Source organism: Aquarana catesbeiana, linkage group LG05 (assembly GCF_042186555.1).
Source record: "Aquarana catesbeiana isolate 2022-GZ linkage group LG05, ASM4218655v1, whole genome shotgun sequence".
Taxonomy (NCBI): domain Eukaryota; kingdom Metazoa; phylum Chordata; class Amphibia; order Anura; family Ranidae; genus Aquarana; species Aquarana catesbeiana.
This window is the reverse complement of record NC_133328.1, coordinates 38,878,935-38,898,922: the sequence shown is the minus strand read 5'-3', so window position 1 is coordinate 38,898,922 and position 19,988 is coordinate 38,878,935. Positions and strand designations below refer to the sequence as shown.

Genomic DNA, 19,988 nt, shown 5'->3' with positions numbered 1-19,988 from the left:
AATGCACACTGTGAGCTTGTTATAGTGTGCAATAAAAACTGCAGCAAGTCAGATAGAGCCCACCTCATTTCCTGGCTGGGGGGACTTTCAGCATCATCTAGCTTCCCCCCCCAACCTGACCTGGCCTGCCCCTTTCATTTATTGGTTGCCAGTTCTTTTTATTGGATTTCAGTTCTTTTCAGCACAATATGTGGGCATTAACAAGTGCAAATCGGCACTACAGTTACAGATCAGCCCCTGCCGCACGCTCCTACCTTGTGACTTACTACACTGTTATAATGTAGCATTTAAATCCCTGTGAAAGTCTAGGTTCACATCTATGCGGTATTCCAGCACATTTTGCATCTTTGAACATGCTTTTTTATGTTTTTCATGCGTTTTACGTTGTTTTTTTTCTCCTAATTGTGAATAGCTGGTTGTTAAGGAGCGGGCAGCCAGCGTGCCCTAGGTCGATTGCGTCACAAGGGGGCGGGGTCACCCCGTTACATCACTGGGTGTGGGCCCCACCCCCCACCCCTTTGATATGCAAGAACTGTCAGATGGTGATAGGCCTTCTGCGGGAGCGGAACTTTTTTCTTTTATTCGGGTCGGCGGCGACATTCATCCTGATTGATGCTGGGCTTATTCCAGGAACATTGTTTTTGTCTTTTTTTTAATAAAGGAATTGTCAAAAACTGTTATTTATTTTTGACACTTTTTTGGTGAATGAGTACACTAAAGTGAGCAGAGCCCCACCCGCCCCATAGCACCACCCACATGTTGAGGGCATGTGGCCTGGAATGGTTCGGGGAGGGCCCTCGCTTGCCCCCTTCTCCTTTCCTGGCCTGCTGGGCTGCATGCTCTGATAAGGGCCTGGTATGGATTTTGGGGGGGACCTCATGCCATTTTTTTTTGTTTCTTAAATTTTGGCGTTGGGTTCCCCTCAAAATCCATACCAGACCTGAAGGGCTTGGTATGGATTAGGGGGGGTGGGGGGCCCCACAGCATTTTCTTTCTTATTTTTTCTTTGCCGGCAAATTCTTTTTTCATTTTAACTGTCGTCGGGGAACCCTGCTGACACCTGATGACTCATTGGTTGTTAAGGATGAGGCTGCCGCCCACTCCTTAACAACCAGCTATTTACAGTTTGTTAAGGAGAAAAAAAATCAGTGCAAAATCAGTCTAATGCCGCGTACACACGATCGGACTTTCCGACAACAAAACCGTGGATTTTTGTTCGAAGGGTGTTGGCTCCAACTTGTCTTGCATACACACGGTCACACAAATGTTGGCCAACAATTACGAACGTAGTGATGTACAAGACGTACGTGATAACTCCATTACGAACGCTAGTTTTTCAAGACCGACTGCTTCCGGCTCGTCCTTGATTGTGAGCATGCGTGTTTGTACTCTGGACTTTTGTCCGACGGACTTGTGTACACACGATCGGAAAGTCTGTTGGCGGAAAATTTGAGAACCTGCTAGCCAACATTTGTTGGTGGAAAGTCTGACAACAAATGTCCGATGGAGCGTACACACGGTCGTACTTACCTCCAACAAGCTCACATCAAACATTTCCCGTTGGAAAATCCGATCGTGTGTGCGCGGCATTACTTCTGCAGAGAAACCAATCAGCTTCTAGCCTCAGCTTGTTCAATTAAGCTTTGGCAATAAAACCTGGAAGCTGATTGGTTTCTGTGCAAAAGTGAGACTGATTTTGCACTCTCCAGCTTTAGTAAATAAACCCCATTGATTGAACGTGTCCCATGGGAAACCATGTTTCTGCAAAACACACACAAAAAAACTAGGGCTATTACTGATTAAAAATTTCGTGTTCGATTAAACAATTTTTTTGTTAAATCAATTAATCGACTAATTTCGATTCATTATAATGCACATACAGATCCAACTACTTTTAGCTGATTTAGCACCGTTGTTATGGCAACGGCCGAAGCCGGACATAGCGGGGCATGGTTAGGATGTCACAAATCATAAACTCAGCCTTACTGTGCCCATAATGCAGTCTCACCGTGCCCATAATCTAAGACTTACCATGCCCATAATCGCAGCCTCACCATTCCCATAATGCAGTCTCACCGTGCCCATAATTGCAGCCTCACCGTGCCCATAATGCTGTCTCACCGTGCCCATAATCGCAGCTTCGTCGTGCCTATAATCGCAGCCTCACCGTGCCCATAATGCAGTCTCACCGTGCCCATAATCTAAGACTTACTATGCCCATAATCGCAGCCTCACCATCCCCATAATGCAGTCTCACCGTGCCCATAACCGCAGCCTCGCCATGCCCATAATCGCAGCCTCACCGTGCCCATAATGCTGTCTCACCGTGCCCATAATCGCAGCTTCGCCGTGCCTATAATTGCAGCCTCACCGTGCCCATAATGCTGTCTCACCGTGCCCATAATCTGAGCTTCGTCGTGCCTATAATCGCAGCCTCGCTGTGCCCATAATGCTGTCTCACCGTGCCCATAATGATGTCACACCATGCCCATAATCGCAGCCTCACCGTGGCCATAATGCAGTCTCAACGTGCCCATAATCGCAGCCTCACTGTATTCAGTGCCTGTATTACACAGTCTGCGGGCAACTCCCACTGTGTGTCTCTGAGCTGAGTGTAAAAACTCTGGCCGCGCTGTGAGAAAAGTCCCGCCCTCCTCCTAGATCAGCTCGTGTGATAGACAGAACACTGCGTCTATAGACAGAACACTGCGTCTATCACACGAGCTGATCTAGGAGGAGGGCGGGACTTTTCTCACAGGGCAGCCAAAGTTTTTACACTCAGCTCGGAGACACACAGCGGGAGATGCCTGCAGACTGTGTATGACATATAGTGGAGGAGGAGGAGGGAGCAGAGCGCTGCGCTGCAGCCACAGCTTGGCGCAAAGCAGCCCCAGGGCAGGCAGCCTACCGAACAAAAAAATGTTGATCGATCAAAAAATTAACGATTAATCGAGGAATTAATCGTTAATTTCCGCAGCCCTAAAAAAGCATATGTGTGAACCTAGCCAAAGAGGAGACTAAGGAAATTCTTCCTACAGCTTGCAGCAGACTGATGACATCATCTCAGCCAAGGCAGAGTCATTGGCTGGAGCTCAAGGACTGCTTTTTAATGATTTTTTTTTTTTTTTTATAATACAACTGCTGTGTATTTGTCATGTCAGATATTTATTCAGAGACAATTGTAGAGTGACTGAAAGATCCGCTTTAATCTAATCTTTGCAAGTACATACACAGACAGATGATCACCTGAAAGAATCCTTATCGTCCATACGGACGTTTTCTTTTTGCGCAGTGTATGGGTACATTAAGGAAAGCTTTACAGCCTCAGCACAATGCCAAGCATTGTTTAGCGGGGTGGTGTGAGGGCAGCGAGAGATTCTTCAATACGCAGATCTGGATGGGTTCCCAGTTCCGGAAATGTGACATTAAAAACTTGTAATGGACGCTGTCATGCTATCAGGAAACATGACCAAACCGCGGAGCAGATAAGAATACTAATGAAAGAGATTAGCCCAGGCGGCTCAATGGGCAGCTCAGGTTTTCTCCACTATATTTATTTATGCCCAGCTTCAGTGTCACCCAAAACATGATTCAGAGGGAAGATATGTCTACCTGTGCTCTATTATGTACCGGGGCACTTGCAGAGTTACGCACGTACTCTCCGATCTGCATCGCATATCCAGAAATTTGATTGGTCCTTGTCGATGAAAGTGATTGTTCATTATTTGAACCAACCTATTTTGATTTCTAGACAATATGGTCACAACAATCGGTGTATGGGACAATGCTTTTATTCTCTAGGATTACCGTCCATGTCCAGATTTAAGAACACTGCCCATATTTTTGTGATTCACCCTCTGCAACATTAGCCAGCCAGTTTAGGGTCCCATTCACACTTAAATGCAGGAGACTCAGCGGGGGGTTCCCGGCGATTAGTTGCAGGCGGCAGCACCATTCAAAGCAATGGGAGGCTGACAGCTACCACAGCTATATGCAACTGTTTGCATATCATTTCTTATGGAGTGATTACCTGTAAAGATCAGCCCTGGACATATTTAAAAAAATCATTTTAGGCCTGAAGATTAGTTAAAAAATCCACAAATAATAAGGGGTTGATTTACTAATGGCAAATAGACTGTGCACTTTGCAAAATGCAGTTGCACTCTGAAAATGCAGTTGCTCCAAAGCTTAGTAAATGAGGTAAAGCTTTCCTTTGCAAAAAATACTGAATTACATGCAAGGAAATAAAAAAAACAGCATTTTTGCTTGCATGATTGGATGATGGAAGTCAGCAGAGCTTCCTCTCATTTACTAAGCTCTGGAACAACTTTGCAGTTGCACAGTCTATTTGCCTTTAGAAAATCGTCCTCTATATTTTTTTTTTCTGAAAGCAGACATCCTGGACAGTAAATGGGCTGATTTACTAAAGGAAAACAGACTGTGCACTTTGCAAAGTTGCATCAGAGCTTAGTAAATGAGAGGAAGCTCTGCTGACTTCCATCATCCAATCATGTGCAAGCAAAAATGCTATTTTTTTAAATTTTCCCTTGAAGGTGATTGCAATGTGAATCTTTACCCCATTTACTAAGCTTTGGAGCAACTGCACTTGCAGAGTGCAACTGTCTGTGTGCCTTTAGTAAATCAGCCCCAAAATGTTAGTAGTTCCAATTTTTTATTTTACACCATGGGGTTGATTTACTAAAGGCTGTGCGCTTTGCAAGTGCAGTTGCTCCAGAGGTTAGTAAATGAGCAGAAGATCTGCTGACTTTCATCATCCAATCATGTGCAAGCAAAAATGTTTATTTTTTTTTTTTTTTTTTGCACATGATTGGGTATTCTTTTGCAGAGTGAAGCTTTACCTCATTTACTAAGCTCTGGAGCAACTGCACTTGCAGAGTGTATCTTCACTTTGTAAAGTGCACAGTCTATTTGACTTTAGTAAATCAACCCCAGTATGTGTGAAATGGTTTATCAAGCACAACATTTCTGTAAAAAAATACACTAAAATTAATTTTAGGGCACACAAACGCAATGGGGTTGATTTACTAAAGGCAAATACTGTAGACTGTGCACTTTGCAAAGTGCAATTGCTCCAGAGTTTAGTACATGAGGTAAAGTTTATCTTTACAAAGAATACCCAATCACATGCAAGGAAAAAAAAACAGCATTTTTGCTTGCACATGATTGGATGACGGAAGTCAGTTGAACTTCTGTTCATTTACTAAGCTCAGGAGCAACTGCTCTTGCAGAATGCAACTGCAACTTTGCAAAGTGCGGAGTCCATTTGCCTTTAGTAAATCAACCCCAATATGCTACCCTATTTTTGGTAAAATCTAAAAGATGTGGTGGCGCAGAGTAAATAGATACCCAACATGTCAAGCTTTAAATTTGTCTGTGCCCACAAAACGGTGGCGAACGTCTGTACCCTATATATTTTCCATAGACGATACTCTAAAGCCCCATACAGATCAGATCATGCTCTGTTAGCGTCTTCCCTGCCTGCAAGTGCCAGGAAAAGTAACACCAGATACTGCAAGTGACGTTTTATATTCCGCTTCCAGGTTATGCAAGCTAGGGGACAGCAGCAAACGAATGTTCGCTGGTCTCACTTCCCTCCACTTTGTGACACCTGCCAAGTGGGTCCCTGACCTGAAGTTGGGACAGCAGTGTTTGGGAAATATGTGGGTGGGGGTAAGGTGCCAGAGAGGGGGGCACACTACAGTGGTCACACAGTAAGAGATCAGGCAGCTATACAGCCACTGGATCACTTTCATTAGAAACACACACTCCTGACAAGCTGACAGCGGCTGCAGCTGCTGGATGTGTGTGTAGAACTTCCCCACTGCCACCAACTTAAGACATATGGCAGTGGCGGTAAAAAGGGTTAAGGGGATAGGAAGGGTTCTGTAGTACAACAGGGAGGCCAAAATGCTACTTGGTATTTCAGTACAGTAGAGAAACTGTGCTGTCAGCTCAAACAGGAAGTTAGGCGCTCACTGGATTTCTGACAGGTCAATAGGATATCTTTCTGTACTTGCAGCATTTTTAAAGGGATTAAACATAGTGCATTGTGCTTGTATTGCAAAAATGTACTGTTTTTTTTTGTTTCCCCAACATACACTTTAAAAAAAAGAAAAACACAAAGTGTCTGAGAACTTCCTATTAATCCAGGATTAAGTGATTTAAAGTGTTATGTGTCACCTCAAACATATGTCCGGATGAACTCACAACCCCCCGCGATATTGATGTATTCTCACACTTTTACTGTCAATCTATAGCGCTGCCTTTTACAAACGTCTGTAATGAGAGATGTAAATTGATGAAGCTACAAGTTAGGGTAGAAATAACTTTTAATAGACGTTCCCATTCGGCCTGCTAATGGCCGCGGTATGATTTCTAAAGGGTATCGTATGACTATATGTAACCGTACCTTCCAATGGAAGGATAATGCACAGCTGTCACAAAAGACGTCGCCTGCATGAATGCGCGGGGTGAAACTTACACAACACAATTACGGTGACCACATGATCTTTATCACCAGGAACAGTGCGCTAAGCTGATTTCGCTGGCGGCACTTTGAAATAGGAGTTATGGAACTCAGAACAGTCAAGACAAGTGGAGCTGGGAAACCTTCATACAAGATCGTTCTGAATGACGGAAAAGACCCTGGAACCTACGCATGGACATTGCGTAATCTTAGTAATCACTAGCCTGAAGAGCAATGAATTCAGCAGGTTTCAAGATGTGGGGGTCTACGGTGGGGGGCGCCACAACAGCAGATTAGAGACCCATAGGAAGGTTTGGTGTGTCCACCAGAATACAAGAAGGTTTCAGGAAATCCCTTTTGGTGTAGTATGTGACTCTAGTGTTATTACCTCAAGGTGCTCACACAAACAAACTTGGGTGAAGCAGCAATCTGAAAAGTTTTAAAAATCTGTGTTTCTCTCTAAACTGAGGAAGTGGCAATTTAAAGCCACGAAACACGTCTTTCGGTGAAATAAAGCAACTCGATGTCCGTTAAACCTGCCGGCTCCAACCCATCCTAAGACACACAAAAACAGACGCCTCCTCCAACCTACCAATGTATTCAGTAAGCATTAATAGGGCATTTGAAAAGTGCTGGGATGCTCTCCTGAAGCCCTCTAAGTACCCTACAACTCCAGTTTAGAGGTGTCAAATGGGTATATGAAGAACAGCACTGGAGCTGTAGCTTTTAACAAGCCTTTAGCAGGGTTTTAGGAATAGTCAACACTGCCTGAAATTTACTATAAAGACTGTTATGACCCAGGGATGCAGGAAGATTGCTGACAGCACTCTTCTCTGTGCCACTGAGATTCAATCTCAGGGGGCAAATCCATGACACCCTGCACTTACAGGGAGTGGGCTGCATGGGAACCGTGCACCTAACATCAAATCTAGTCCAAATCCAACAATAGAGATCCTTCACAGACAAGATGGTTAATCTCCATTTAAATACACCTTTCTGTGATACATGTGAATAAATCACACACCATCCAACGCGTGTCAAACACAAAGACGTCCTCAGGGGTTCTGCGTTCCAATGCTGGGAGAATAAGGAAAGTAAGATGGCCATGATCATCATGTACCTCTGGCGAGTGCACAGATGGTGGTGGAATCACAGGAATCATGATTTGTCTTCACGTGGTGGAAATCTACGATTATCTACAAGTTTTTATTCACATATAAACACAGAAAGGTGTATTTAAATGGTGATTTAACCATCTTCTGTGAAGGATCTCTATTGGTGGATTTGGAATGAATTTTTATGAAAATTATATTTTGATACATACAATGTATTGATTCTATATTCTGCTGCACTTTACTTTACTGTTAGACATATACACAAGGTTTGTGGAGTCACTCTGCGTGCAAGCTGCTCTGATCTGGGCGCTCACATATTTATATTATTATTGGACCTAACATTAAATGCTGATGAAACAGCAAACAGTACTGGCTTAAAGAGGGCAAACTGTCTCTTTTAGCGTCACCACCCGTAGCCTTGCTCTCCTTTGTGTGGCTATGACACCAGATTCACATTAGTGTAACATTGAGGGCAGAAAATTATCTGGGGCAGAAGTCACCAAACATTCCAAACAAAGGGCCAGTTTACTGTCCTTCAGACTTTGAGGGGGCCCGACTGTGGCCAGTGTGAGTACAAAATTGCCCCGGACTAAACAATGCCCCATCATTGGTATCAGTGGGAGAAATAGTGTTCCATCATTGGTGTTACTGGAAGGAATAATGACCCATCACTTGTATCAGTGAAAAGAAATAGTGTCCCCTCACTGGTATCAGTGGAAAGAATAGTGACCCATCATCGGTAACAGTGGGAGGAATAGTGTCCCATCATTGGTATCACTGGAAGGAATAGTGACCCATCATCAGTATCAGTGGGAGGAGTAATGTCCCATCCCTTGTATCAGTAGGAGGAATAGTATCCCATCATTGGTGTCACTGGAAGGAATAATGACCCATCACAGGTATTAGTGGGAGGAACAGTGTCCTGTTATTGGTATCAGTGGGAAGAATAGTGACCCATCAACGGTATCAGTGGGAGGTATAGTGTCCCATTGCTGGTATCACTGGAAGGAATAGTGCTTCATCAATGGTATCAGTGGAAGTAATAGTGCCCCATTGTTGGTTTCGGTGTAAGGAATAATGCCCTGTCGCTGGTGTCAGTGGAAGAATAGTGCCCAATTGTTGGTGTCAGTGGGAGGATTAGTGCCGAATGAAGGTGTCTGTGAGGGGAATAGTACCCTGTATCAGTGGACAGAATAGTACCTCGAGGGCTGGATTAAGCCAAGCAAACCCTCAGGCCACAGTTTGGAGACCACCGATCTAGGGTAGAAGGGAGGCAGAACAAAACATTTGGCCTAGGGGGGCATGAAGTATAGGGATCACCTAAAGGCAGATAGAGTGGGGGACAGATGGACTGATTGGGGTAGGGCGGTCCAGAGAGTGGGAGAGGCTCTGGGGAAGTCCTGGAGGAGAGCATAGGAGGGGGTGACAAGATAACTAGAAAGGAGGTCTCAGGGGGAGCGAGGAGAACAGTCTTGATGATATGTTGCGAACAGGGTGATGTAGCTGGGGACAGAGTTGTGGCTGGTTTTGTATGTTGTTTTTGGTTTTAGTAGTTGAAATTTTTTTTGTAGGGCAAGCGACAGCCAGTCAAGGGAAGAGTAAAAAGGGACGACGGACACTGAACAGCTGGTAATGTGGAAGAGTCTGGCAGCAGAATTTATGATAGATTAAAGGAGGGATAGCTTGTGTAGAGATAGTTCAACGAGGAGGGAGTTGCAATAGTCAAGGTGAGAAATGCCAAAGCAGTGAATTGGCGTTGTGGTGTTATTTGTTAAGAAAGTGAGAATTGTGGAAATGTTATGGAGGTTAAGGTGGCAAGATTTGGACAGTGTTAACAAATAACACCACAACGCCAATTCACTGCTTTGGCATCTCTCACTTTGACTATTGCAACTCCCTCCTCGTTGAACTATCTCTACACAAGCTATCCCTCCCTTAATCTATCATAAATTCTGCTGCAAGACTCTTCCACATTACCAGCTGTTCAGTGTCCGTCGTCCCTTTTTACTCTTCCCTTGACTGGCTGTCGCTTGCCCTACAAATAAAATTCCAGAAAGGAGAGGTCAGGGTCCAGGATTACACCCTAGCACCCAGGCCTGAAGCAAGGGACAGATAGATGTGCTGTTGGTCTTGATGAAGATGTCAGGGGAGGGGATGGAGGAAAAGGGGGCAGGGAGATATTATGAGCTCGGTTTTGGAAAGATTGAGCATAATAGCCTTTTTTTGATGGGCTTTGGGCAAATGCATCATGTTTTTGACATTAATTTGAGACTCTTATGAGATCATACAGAAAAAATTATCAACATGTGCATCTGACCTCCTTCAAGCTTCTTTTGCATTCCCATAGACATTTATGGAGAGAAAACATGTTCTAACTGATCCAAAAGCCCATTGACTCCAGCCCCTAATTCAGCCTTGGGGTACAACTATAATGAGCGAAGACTAATAAGTGGAGAATACACGGGCATGTGCAAGATATACTGTCAACAAAAATAGTGCTGCAAGCGTTTCTATTTCCAAGTAACTTCATAGAAGACAAATGAAGTGCCCCAGCCTTACATAATCGCGATTCAGTGGCTGAACCTTTACAGGGACTACTCATAGTGAACCACATAAAAAAATTTACAGCTTCCAGTTCCAGGAAACTCCCTTGTGTCACCCCTCAACCTAACCAGATGCTACAAGCTACAAGCTACAGCTCTGCTCTCATTTTGTCCCTATCACTGTCCCACATGCTCATATCATGAATCAGCGGGGATGTCCCTTTGAAGAGCACTTCTGCCCAGCAGAAACGAGACAAACCATTAATATCTCACATCTATTTTCAGGAAGAAGTATTAGTCAAAACTTGTCTTGTCGAATAAACGCAAGGTCTGCCAAACCAATGCAGAAGTAATCATCAGCACTTCTTCAAAATATTAATATTTTTTGCTATATTTTTCTACAACTTCTATATCGCTGAAAAAGCTGAAATTCCCCCAGCTTCCGTCACTGCTGTGCAAAAACAAAGTCTTTCTCTAGGAAGTCAAGCAATGAGCATGGAGTTTGCAATAATAATGCTACAAAATACAAAGATGTTGCAGGCAATTGTAAACTTCCAAATGTGTGGCAACAGCTTAAAATAATATTAAAGCTTTGGATTTTTTTTATGTTAATAAACATGTTATACTTACCTGCTCTGTGTAATGGTTTTGCACAGAGCAGCCCCAATTCTTATCTTCTCGGGTACCCCCGTCAGTGCTCCTGGCCCCTCCCTCCTGCCGAGTGCCCCCAGAGCAAGCAGCTTGCTATTGGGGCACCCAAGCATGCTCGCTCCCAAGCCGCTGCTTTGCGTGTCCATTCATGCACAGAGCCGTAGCTTGACCCCGCACCTCTCTCTCCCCATTGGTTTATTGACTGTGATTGCCATTGGCTCCCGCTGCTGTCTCAGTAAGTGAGGAAGTTGAGTCCCTGGAGAACCGAGGCTCTAGTGCACAGCGCTGGAGGAAGATGGGGCTCAGGTAAGTACTAGGGGGGGACTGCTGCACAGAGAAGGGTATTTACCTTCATGCATAGAATGTATGTAGGTAAAAATCTTTGAGCCTTTAGAACCACTTTAAGGAACTGATCCAGCATGATCCTGCCCAAAGCTCCATAAAAGACATGGTTTAACCAGTTTGTTGTGGAGAAACTCAAGTGACCTGCACAGGGCCCTACCCTACTGAACACCTTTGGGGTGAATTGGAACATTGAGTGCAAGCCAGGTCTTCACACTCAGCATCAGTAGCTGACCTCACAAATGTTCTTCTGACTGAATGGGTACACATTTCCACAGACACACTACAAAATCTTGAGGAAAGCCTTTTCAAAAAGGTGAAGGCTGGCATAGCCATAAAGAGGGAACCAGATAGGTGTGGTGGCCACATGTCAAGTGTTCTCCTTCTTTACTTTCCATGTAAATCACATCACAAGACAATCAGTAGATCCAGAAACATATGCAGCTATATTTTAAAGCCTCTCTACTGTACTTTCTGCAAAAGGGAAGCTTTGTCAAACCTCTCCGCATGATAGGTGGCCTCACTGATCCATAAGGAAGCTCAACAGATGGAGAGAAAATGCTAAGTCCACATTATACAGGAAAAGCCGGCATCTGCATACTCATTTGATCACTTATTGACTGTAAACTGCATTTATATAGCCTAGGTATTTTGACAGGTTTCCTTTAAAGGGCACCTGTCATCAGAGAAGAAAAAGGGTTGACTTTCTGAAAATTCTAGTTGTCTGGCTTTTTTGGCTTCAATGGTTTCTGAGTCAGAACTCTTGAGTTCTTATGAATGTAGTCAAAACTTGCCACCAATGAAGTCTGAGCTTCTGAAATGGTTACAAGCTTCAAGCCAGTGTCTCAGGTGTATTGAAGTGACAGTCATACAGTCAAGCATGACAGCTCCTTCGACAAAAGTCGACTGAGAAAGAAACAGGGCTTCCCACAGCTCAAATTTCAGCCGATTCAGCAGGAACCAGACAAAAACCAAGCGTTTAAACCTTTGTTGCATCTTGGTGGGTCTGATCTCCTACCTCTTTGTAGCTACATTCAGGGGTTGATTTACTAAAGGCAAATATAGTTTTACTCTGCAAGAGCAGCTGCTCCAGAGCTTAGTAAATGAGCAGAAGCTCTGATGACTTCCATCATCCAATCACGTGCAGGCAAAAATGCTGTTTTTTTTATTTTCCTTGCATGTGATTGGGTATTCTTTGTAAAGTGAAACTTTACCTCATTTACTAAGCTCTGGAGCAACTAAATCAACCCCTTAGTCTACATTCCAGCAATAACTGCATGGGTTTCCTGTCAGTGGACCATGCATGCATAATGGGGTTGATTTACTAAAACTGGAGCACTCAGAATCTGGTGTAGCTGTGCATGGTAGCCAATCAACTTCTAACTTCACCTTGTTCAATTAAGCTTTGACAATAAAACCTGGAAGCTGATTGGTTTCTACGCAGAGCTGCACCAGGTTTTGCACTCTCTAGTTTTAGTAAATCTCACCCAATGGGGTTGATCTACTAAAGGCAAATAGACTGTGCACCTTGCAGTTGCCCTCTGCAAGAGCAGTTGCTCCGGAGCTTAGTAAATGAGGAGAAACTCTGCTGACTTCCATCATCCAACCATGTGCAAGAAAAAATGCTGTTTTTCTAAGTTTCCTTGCATGTTCTTGGGTATTCTTTGCAAAGTGATGCTTTACCTCATTTACTAAGCTCTGGAGCAACTGCACTTGCAGAGTGTAACTGCACTTTGCAAAGTGCACAGCCTATTTGCCTTTAGTAAATCTCACCCAATGGAATTGATTTACTAAAGACATATAGACTTTGCAAAGTGCAGTTGCTCCAGAGCTTAATAAATGAGCAGAAGCAATGCTGACTTCCATCATCATCCAATCATGTGCAAGCAAAATTTTTTTTTTTTTAGTTTTCCTTGCACGTGATTGGGTATTCTTTGCAAATTGAATCTTTGCCTCATTTAATAAGCTCTGGAGCGCACGGTCTATTTGCCTTTAGTAAATTAACCCCAATGGACCCCACTGCAATCTCATGTAATAAGGTGACCATGCAGGAGCACAGCTGGGAGACTGGGACTGAGCATTGTCACCCCTTAACAGGACATGCCTGTACAAGGACATTCATGGCAGAATCACCAGGTATTGTTTCAATGAAAACTGCAAATTTTTCAAAATTTAATAGAACTTTTGAAATGACTTTAACATGTTAAAGCTTATAGGAGATTTTAGTGATTTGGTTGACGTATGTTCTGAAGAAAACGACACCTTCCCTTTAACAGAACCCCATCTGTACAGCACATTCTATACGTTTGCATTTTCCCCTAATCGCCAGTGTAAATCTACACACAAGTTTGGAAACCCTTGGAAAAACAGTGCATACGGATTATCACACACCTTCTGGCATTACAATGATTAAATTTGACATTTTACAAACAGCTGGCGCAGCAGATTTCACAATTTATGGATGTTACGAGGCAGGGACGGTGCTACAATACGGCTCCACTTTGTGCCCATGAGACTCTCCTTATGTGGCAGCATATTTAGATCTAGTCAAGAAAAATGTTTCGTTTAATACCGTGAATATTATTCCTGGCGGAGGGGAACGACTTATACATCAATTTTAGCAAGCTTGCACGCTGAGCCGAGGAGAAAAATGCCTCAATCTGTGTGGGTGTTACGATGTTAGAATTACATGAAAATGTCTGTTAGGTATACAATGAGGTCCTAACAACTTCCTCAAGTACAACGGGAGGTCTACAACATGATTCATCTAGTTTTTCACCTTAGAATTCCCCTTGGTGGTCACGTGGGGCGGGAAGCAGAGGGGCCAGTGGAGGTGATCTACAATATTCACCCTACAAACAAATATTGAGTCATAGACCGTCTCAACTCAAGAGCTGAAGAGCTGGAAGTTGATCTTGGGGATCAAAATTCAACCCTCCAGGCTGTGCATGTGGTCTGTGCAATTTCAAAAGCGACATTTTGGCGTCCAAGAACCTCAGAGGAATGAAGCAACCTTGTTGCCAGTGTTTGTGGATCCCTCAAAACCACTTGGACTAGGTTTAATAAAGACCATCAGAGGAGATAAATGTCTAAAGACACAGCAGCTTGCATAGACTTGGACAAACTAACATCTAACATAGCCTTCAAAGAAACCAAGCAATTAAGCAAGGTTTTATCATAGCAGGAAGGAAACCCCCCCCCCCCTATAAATGGTGAAGCTATTTGACCAAAGTAGAGTTTGTTGTTTGGTTATAGGGTCATGAGGACATATTTTGTAATGGATGAACAAACGTTCTCCTTTTGCGGAAACAGATTAAAAACCAAACAGTGGAGTTTTTGTTTAGGCCAGGGGTCTCCAAACGTTCTTAATGAAAGGCCAGTTTACTAACCTTCAGGCTTCAGAGGGACTGGACTGTGGCAGTGGGTGCAGAAAATGTCCTGGTGGCGGTAACAATGTCCCATTATTGGTGTCAGTGTGAGGAATAGTGCCCCATCATTGGGATCAGTGAAAAGAATAGTGCCCCATCACTGGTCTCAGTGAAAGGAATAGTGCCCCATCATTGGTGTCAGTGAAAGGAATAGTGTCCCATCATTGGTGTCAGTGGGAGAAACAGTGTCCCATTATTGGTGTCAGTGAGAAGAATAGTGCTCCATCATTGGTGTCAGTGAAAGGAATAGTGCCTCATCATTGGTGCCAGTGGGAGGAATATTATCCCATCATTGGTGTCAGTGGAAGGAATAGTGCCCCATCATTGTTGTTTGTGAGAATAGATATTTGGGGACATCCATGCCTTTTTTTCTTGGTTCATATTAAACAACAAAGGCACTTCATCCGAGCCATGGAATTATGGATATTCTGAAAGATTAGAGCTTTGTCCTCACAGTCAATTTTCAGCTGTAAGAAAACATGCCCTACATTCAATTTGCATTGTATTATAAGCTAGAACATTGGTCAGATTTTAAATGTTGTATGAGTCCCTGTGAACCTGTTATATAGAATTCTCTTCTCTTCCTGTTTTCTGACAACTGTCACCTGGATTGGAGGTAAGGGGAAAATCGCTCATAGAGACACAAACAGCAATAAAATCCCAACAGATGTTCTACTCTAGCTTTTCTCAACCTGTTTAACACAGAGGAACCCTTGAAAAAATATTCAGGTCTCATTGAACCTCTATTAATAATGATTATATCTATTGCTCATGGGATATTAACATGAACAGTAAGTTGTGGATATAAGAGTGAATAAAAGAATAAGGATGTGGTGTACTTAGCCTATTTGACACCACCTAGGCCTACTATATCCTAAACATTTTTACATTGTAATGGTCTTTTACACTGGTGGTCAGTGGAAAAGCGCCCCCTACATTGGTGGTCAGTGAATAGTCCATTTACACTGGTGATCCATGTAGTATCCCCCTTACACTGGTGTTCAGTGAAGTACTCCATTTCTTTGCTGGTCAGTGATGAAGGGTCCTCTTAGATTGCTGGTTTGTGAAGGAAGGTTTGTGGTTTGTGAAGGATTGGTGGTCAGTGGAAGTGTGCCCCCTTACATTGGTGGTCAGTGGAAAGGTGCCCCCTTACATTGAAGGTCAGTGAAGTGCTCATTTACAATGGTGGTCCTTTAGTACCCCCTTACACTGGTGTTTAGTAAAGTGCTCCATTACATTGCTGGTCAGTGCAAAAGGGTCCTCTTAGACTGGTGGTTTGTGGCGGATTGTCCCATTTACATTGGTGACCAATGGAAAGGTGCCTCCTTACATCAATGGTTAGTGAAGTGCCCAATTACACTGGTGGTCATTGAACTTCTCCATTACATTGCTGGTCAGATGAGAAGAGTCACTTTAGATTGGTAGTCTGTGGGGGAAAGTCCCACCTACATTGATGGTCATTGAGATGCACATTTACACTGGTGACCCATGTAGTACTCCCTTACACTTGTTTTCAGTGAAGTACTCCATTACATTTCTGGTGAGTGCAGAATGGTCCTCTTAGACTGGTGGTTTGTGGAGGATTGCCCCACTTACATTGGTGATCAGTGGATAGGGGACCCCTTTCAATGGTGGTCAATGTAGTATCCCCTTAAACTGGTGTTCTGTGAAGTGCTTCATTACATTGCTGGTCAGTGCAGAATGGTACTCATAGACTGGTGGTTTGTGGAGGATTGTCCCACTTACATTAGCAGTCAGTGGAAAAGAGCCCCCTTACATTGGTGGTCAGTAAACTGGTGTTGTTGAAGTGCTCCATTAAATTGCTGGTCAAATGAGAAGAGTCCCTTTAGATTGGCAGTCTGTGGAGGAAAGTCCCACCTACATTGATGGTCATTGAGATGCGCATTTACACTGGTGACCCATGTAGTACTCCCTTACACTGGTGTTCAGTGAAGTACTCCATTACATTTCTGGTGAGTGCAGAATGGTCCTCTTAGACTGGTGGTTTGTGGAGGATTGCAACACTTACATTAGCAGTCAGTGGAAAAGTGCCTCCTTACATTGATGATCAGTAAAACATCCAATTACACTGTTGTTGTTGAAGTGCTCCATTACATTGCTGGTCAGATGAGAAGAGTCCCTTTAGATTGGTGGTCTGTGGAGGAAAGCCCACCTACATTGGTGGTCAGTGGAGAAGGGTCCCATTACATTGGTGGTCAGTGGAAAGAATTCTCCTTACATTGGTGGTCAGTGGGAAGAACGTCCCTTGCATTGGTGGTCAGAGGGAAGAATCCTACTTACATTGGTGGTTAGTGGGAAGAATACTTCTTACATTGGGGGTCAGAGGGAAGAATACTTCTTACATTGGAGGTCAGTGGAAAGAAGGTCCCTTACATTGATGGTCAGTGGGAAGAATGTCCTCTTTACAGATAACTAAAAAAGTCATTAGTGCCAGTGATAACTTATATATAGCAAGAATTGCACATTACTTAAGCAACCCCTAGCAACCTCTGGAGGAACCCTAGTTGAGAAAGGTTGTTCTAATCCTTCTTCACTCCCCCTCTGTTCCTATTCCACCTAATACCCAGAAAACAGACAGGAAGTAGGGAGATTATCCTTGACTATCTGTTCTATTTGTCAACCCTGAAATAGTCAGGCAGAATACTTGCATTCTGGACCTTCATACAAAATGGACAGTCCCCTAAATGCCGGCACCGCCCGGTCCTGCCAAAGCCTGCCATTGACTTTGACAGGCTGCCTGCAGCACTACTAGATGCTGTACCTGTCCTTCCCAAGCATACTAAAATGTCGTGAGGGACGCACAGCAGCAGACGGTCCGTGTGCAATGGGTCTAAATCTCAAAATGGACACAGAGAGTAAAAAAAAAACCCTTCTATGGCTACAGTTGCCATTTTGATTTTTATCATTATGACAACCAAGGGGAATAAACCGTTGTTAAATAACGGCACACTAGATGTGGCTGAAAACCAGACTAAATTAGAAACCATGAGTGAAACTGGGAAACAGAAGATTAAACATTTGGGCTTTCAATATGATGAGCAAAGTTGAGATAGTTGCAATATGAGCTTTGTAAAAACCCGTTCTTCAACCAAGTAAAAGATACATCACCCATACAGACAAGCGTATTTATACCTTTATCGTCTCATTAGGCACTCCGGGTTCAGGCACTTTATCTAAGTAAGAGGTCAGATCTTGGTCAACATGTTCAAACACCAGAGTCAGCTTCGTCTCTCTGTCTGTCCGCGATACGGTGCACACATCAAACAATCTGAGGAAGAAAGACAAAGGGACTGTTACTTATCCTCCTCATTGCTTCATCCTTTACTATAGGAAATGTAGTAAAAAGGCTTTTTAAAACCTGAGAACAAAAACATAATACATAATACATTTAATGTATTTTCACAGTATTGTATTAATAATACGTCAGGGCCTCCCCTTGCGTCCCCCATCAGAGTTCCCCCTTACATCAGGGTCCCCGTCAGTCTCCCTTACTTTAGAGTCCTCCTTACACAAGAGTCCCCCTGTGATGGGAGTCACTTTGGGCGGGAGGCTTGTGGAATCCAGCTTATCTTGGAGAGCACTGGAAGCTCCTTGTCCAGCTCCCCCGGCCCCTCCTATGTGTAAGTTACCCTGTGTCTATTAGGGGCACAGGGTGACCGAGAACCCCAGTCTGATCTGTACTAATCGGACTCACTGTACAATCACAATGTTATATATATATATATATATATATATATATATATATATATATATATATATATAGTGTATATTGTCTCATACTGTTGGGGACTCTTTGTTGGGTCGTCTGGGGTGTGGCTGCATTCCATGGTTCTATTGTGTCTGTCTGCCTTGGGTATTATGGGATGTGTATGCGTATTAGCTGTGAGGAGGGAGGGGGGAATTCCTCCAACAGCTCTGCCTGATGATTGGACGGTCTATCCTACCTTAAATGCAAGGGGGGGGGGGGTTTGTCCCGGGTGTTACCTCTGTGTACCTGTGTGTCAATAAACAGTTCATGTTCCAGCTCAGCAGCCAAAATGAGTACTGCCTAGTTCTTGGTTGTCAGCGGTTGGAATATCTGATATCTATATTCAGACTGGAGGAAGCGGTATATGACGAAAGCAGCCAAGCGGAGTGTGGGACGTTTCATTACACCCCCCCTTAGATCACAATCCACCTTACACCAGATTCCCCCCTTGCATCAGGGTCCCCATCAGAGTCCCCCTTTACATCAGGATCTCCATCAGTCTCCCTTACATCAGAGTCCTCCTTACATCAGTTACCCCTTACATCAGGGTCACCTTAAGAGTCCCCAGTTACATCAGGGTTCCCATTAGAGTCTTCCTCAGATCAGAAGTGGAGACCATAGGCAGCCTCTGCTGATCTTAACCCTTAATCTGTGCACATTTAGGATACACCACAGATCCTATCTAAGACCAGATAAAATCTTGTAGTGGGCCGATTGTGGCCCGTGGGCTGTAGTTTGGTGACTCCTGCTTTAGACAAGGGTGCAGAACAAACCGTCACCTTTGCATAATATAGGAAAAAAGGGTTTTGTAGTCCACAGAAACAGCCGAAAGCAATCATAACTGATAACAGTGCGGCACAGTGCAGAGGAAGTCACAAGATTTATGGCGGGGTCACCAGGTATTTTTTTGCACTTATCGAACAGATTTTATAAAATCCTTGCAGTGGTATATTTAACAGACCAAAAGGGAACAAATAAGAAAAGTTCATTGTTAGGGTTTGCATAATTAAGTACACTGCATCTGCTTTTTCCATCACAGATCCCAAGCATGTATGTAGCCATTGTATCTAGAAAGCCCGGTCTGCAAATTATCTTTTGCGCTATAAACAAAAAAAGACCAACAATTTTGAAAAACGAATAATATTTTTTACCCCCTTCATGACCAGACCATTTTTTGCGATATGGCACTGCGTTATTTTTAACTGACAATTGCGTGGTCGTGTGACGCTGTACCCAAATAAAATTTACATCATTTTTTTTTCACACAAATAAAAATAGAGCTTTTTTTTTTTTTTTTGTGGTATTCGACCACCACTGTGTTTTTTTATCTTTTGCGCTATAAACAAAAAAGACCAACAATTTTTAAAAACCAATAATCATTTTTACTTTCTGCTATAAAACATATCCAATAAAAAAGTCAAATTTCTTTAAAGTTTAGGCTAATCTGTATTCTCCTCTGCCCCTTTCCTGCAGATGATCCATGATCTTTGCTTCCCTGCTGAGATTTAGCCGCAAAACCAGATGCCGCTATAGGTTGATGGGAAACCTTAACATCCCACATGCTTGGTCAGACCACTGGTGTGGTCTTTTGATTTGGTAAGGAGCCTCATTACTCACCTGGGTGCATTTATTTCTTGGGAGATTGGATTCTCT

General features: G+C 43.5%; 1 protein-coding gene across 2 annotated transcripts in view; it reads right to left on the bottom strand.

Annotated features, from left to right (window-relative positions):
• The window catches only part of CDK6 (cyclin dependent kinase 6), a 241,548-nt gene that overhangs the window by 131,599 nt on the left and 89,961 nt on the right, over nt 1–19,988 (bottom strand). For both annotated transcript variants that reach the window (XM_073629614.1, XM_073629615.1), the window contains exon 3: nt 17,720–17,855. In XM_073629614.1, the coding sequence (XP_073485715.1) occupies nt 17,720–17,855 (136 nt within the window). The remainder of the gene's footprint in view (nt 1–17,719; nt 17,856–19,988) is intronic.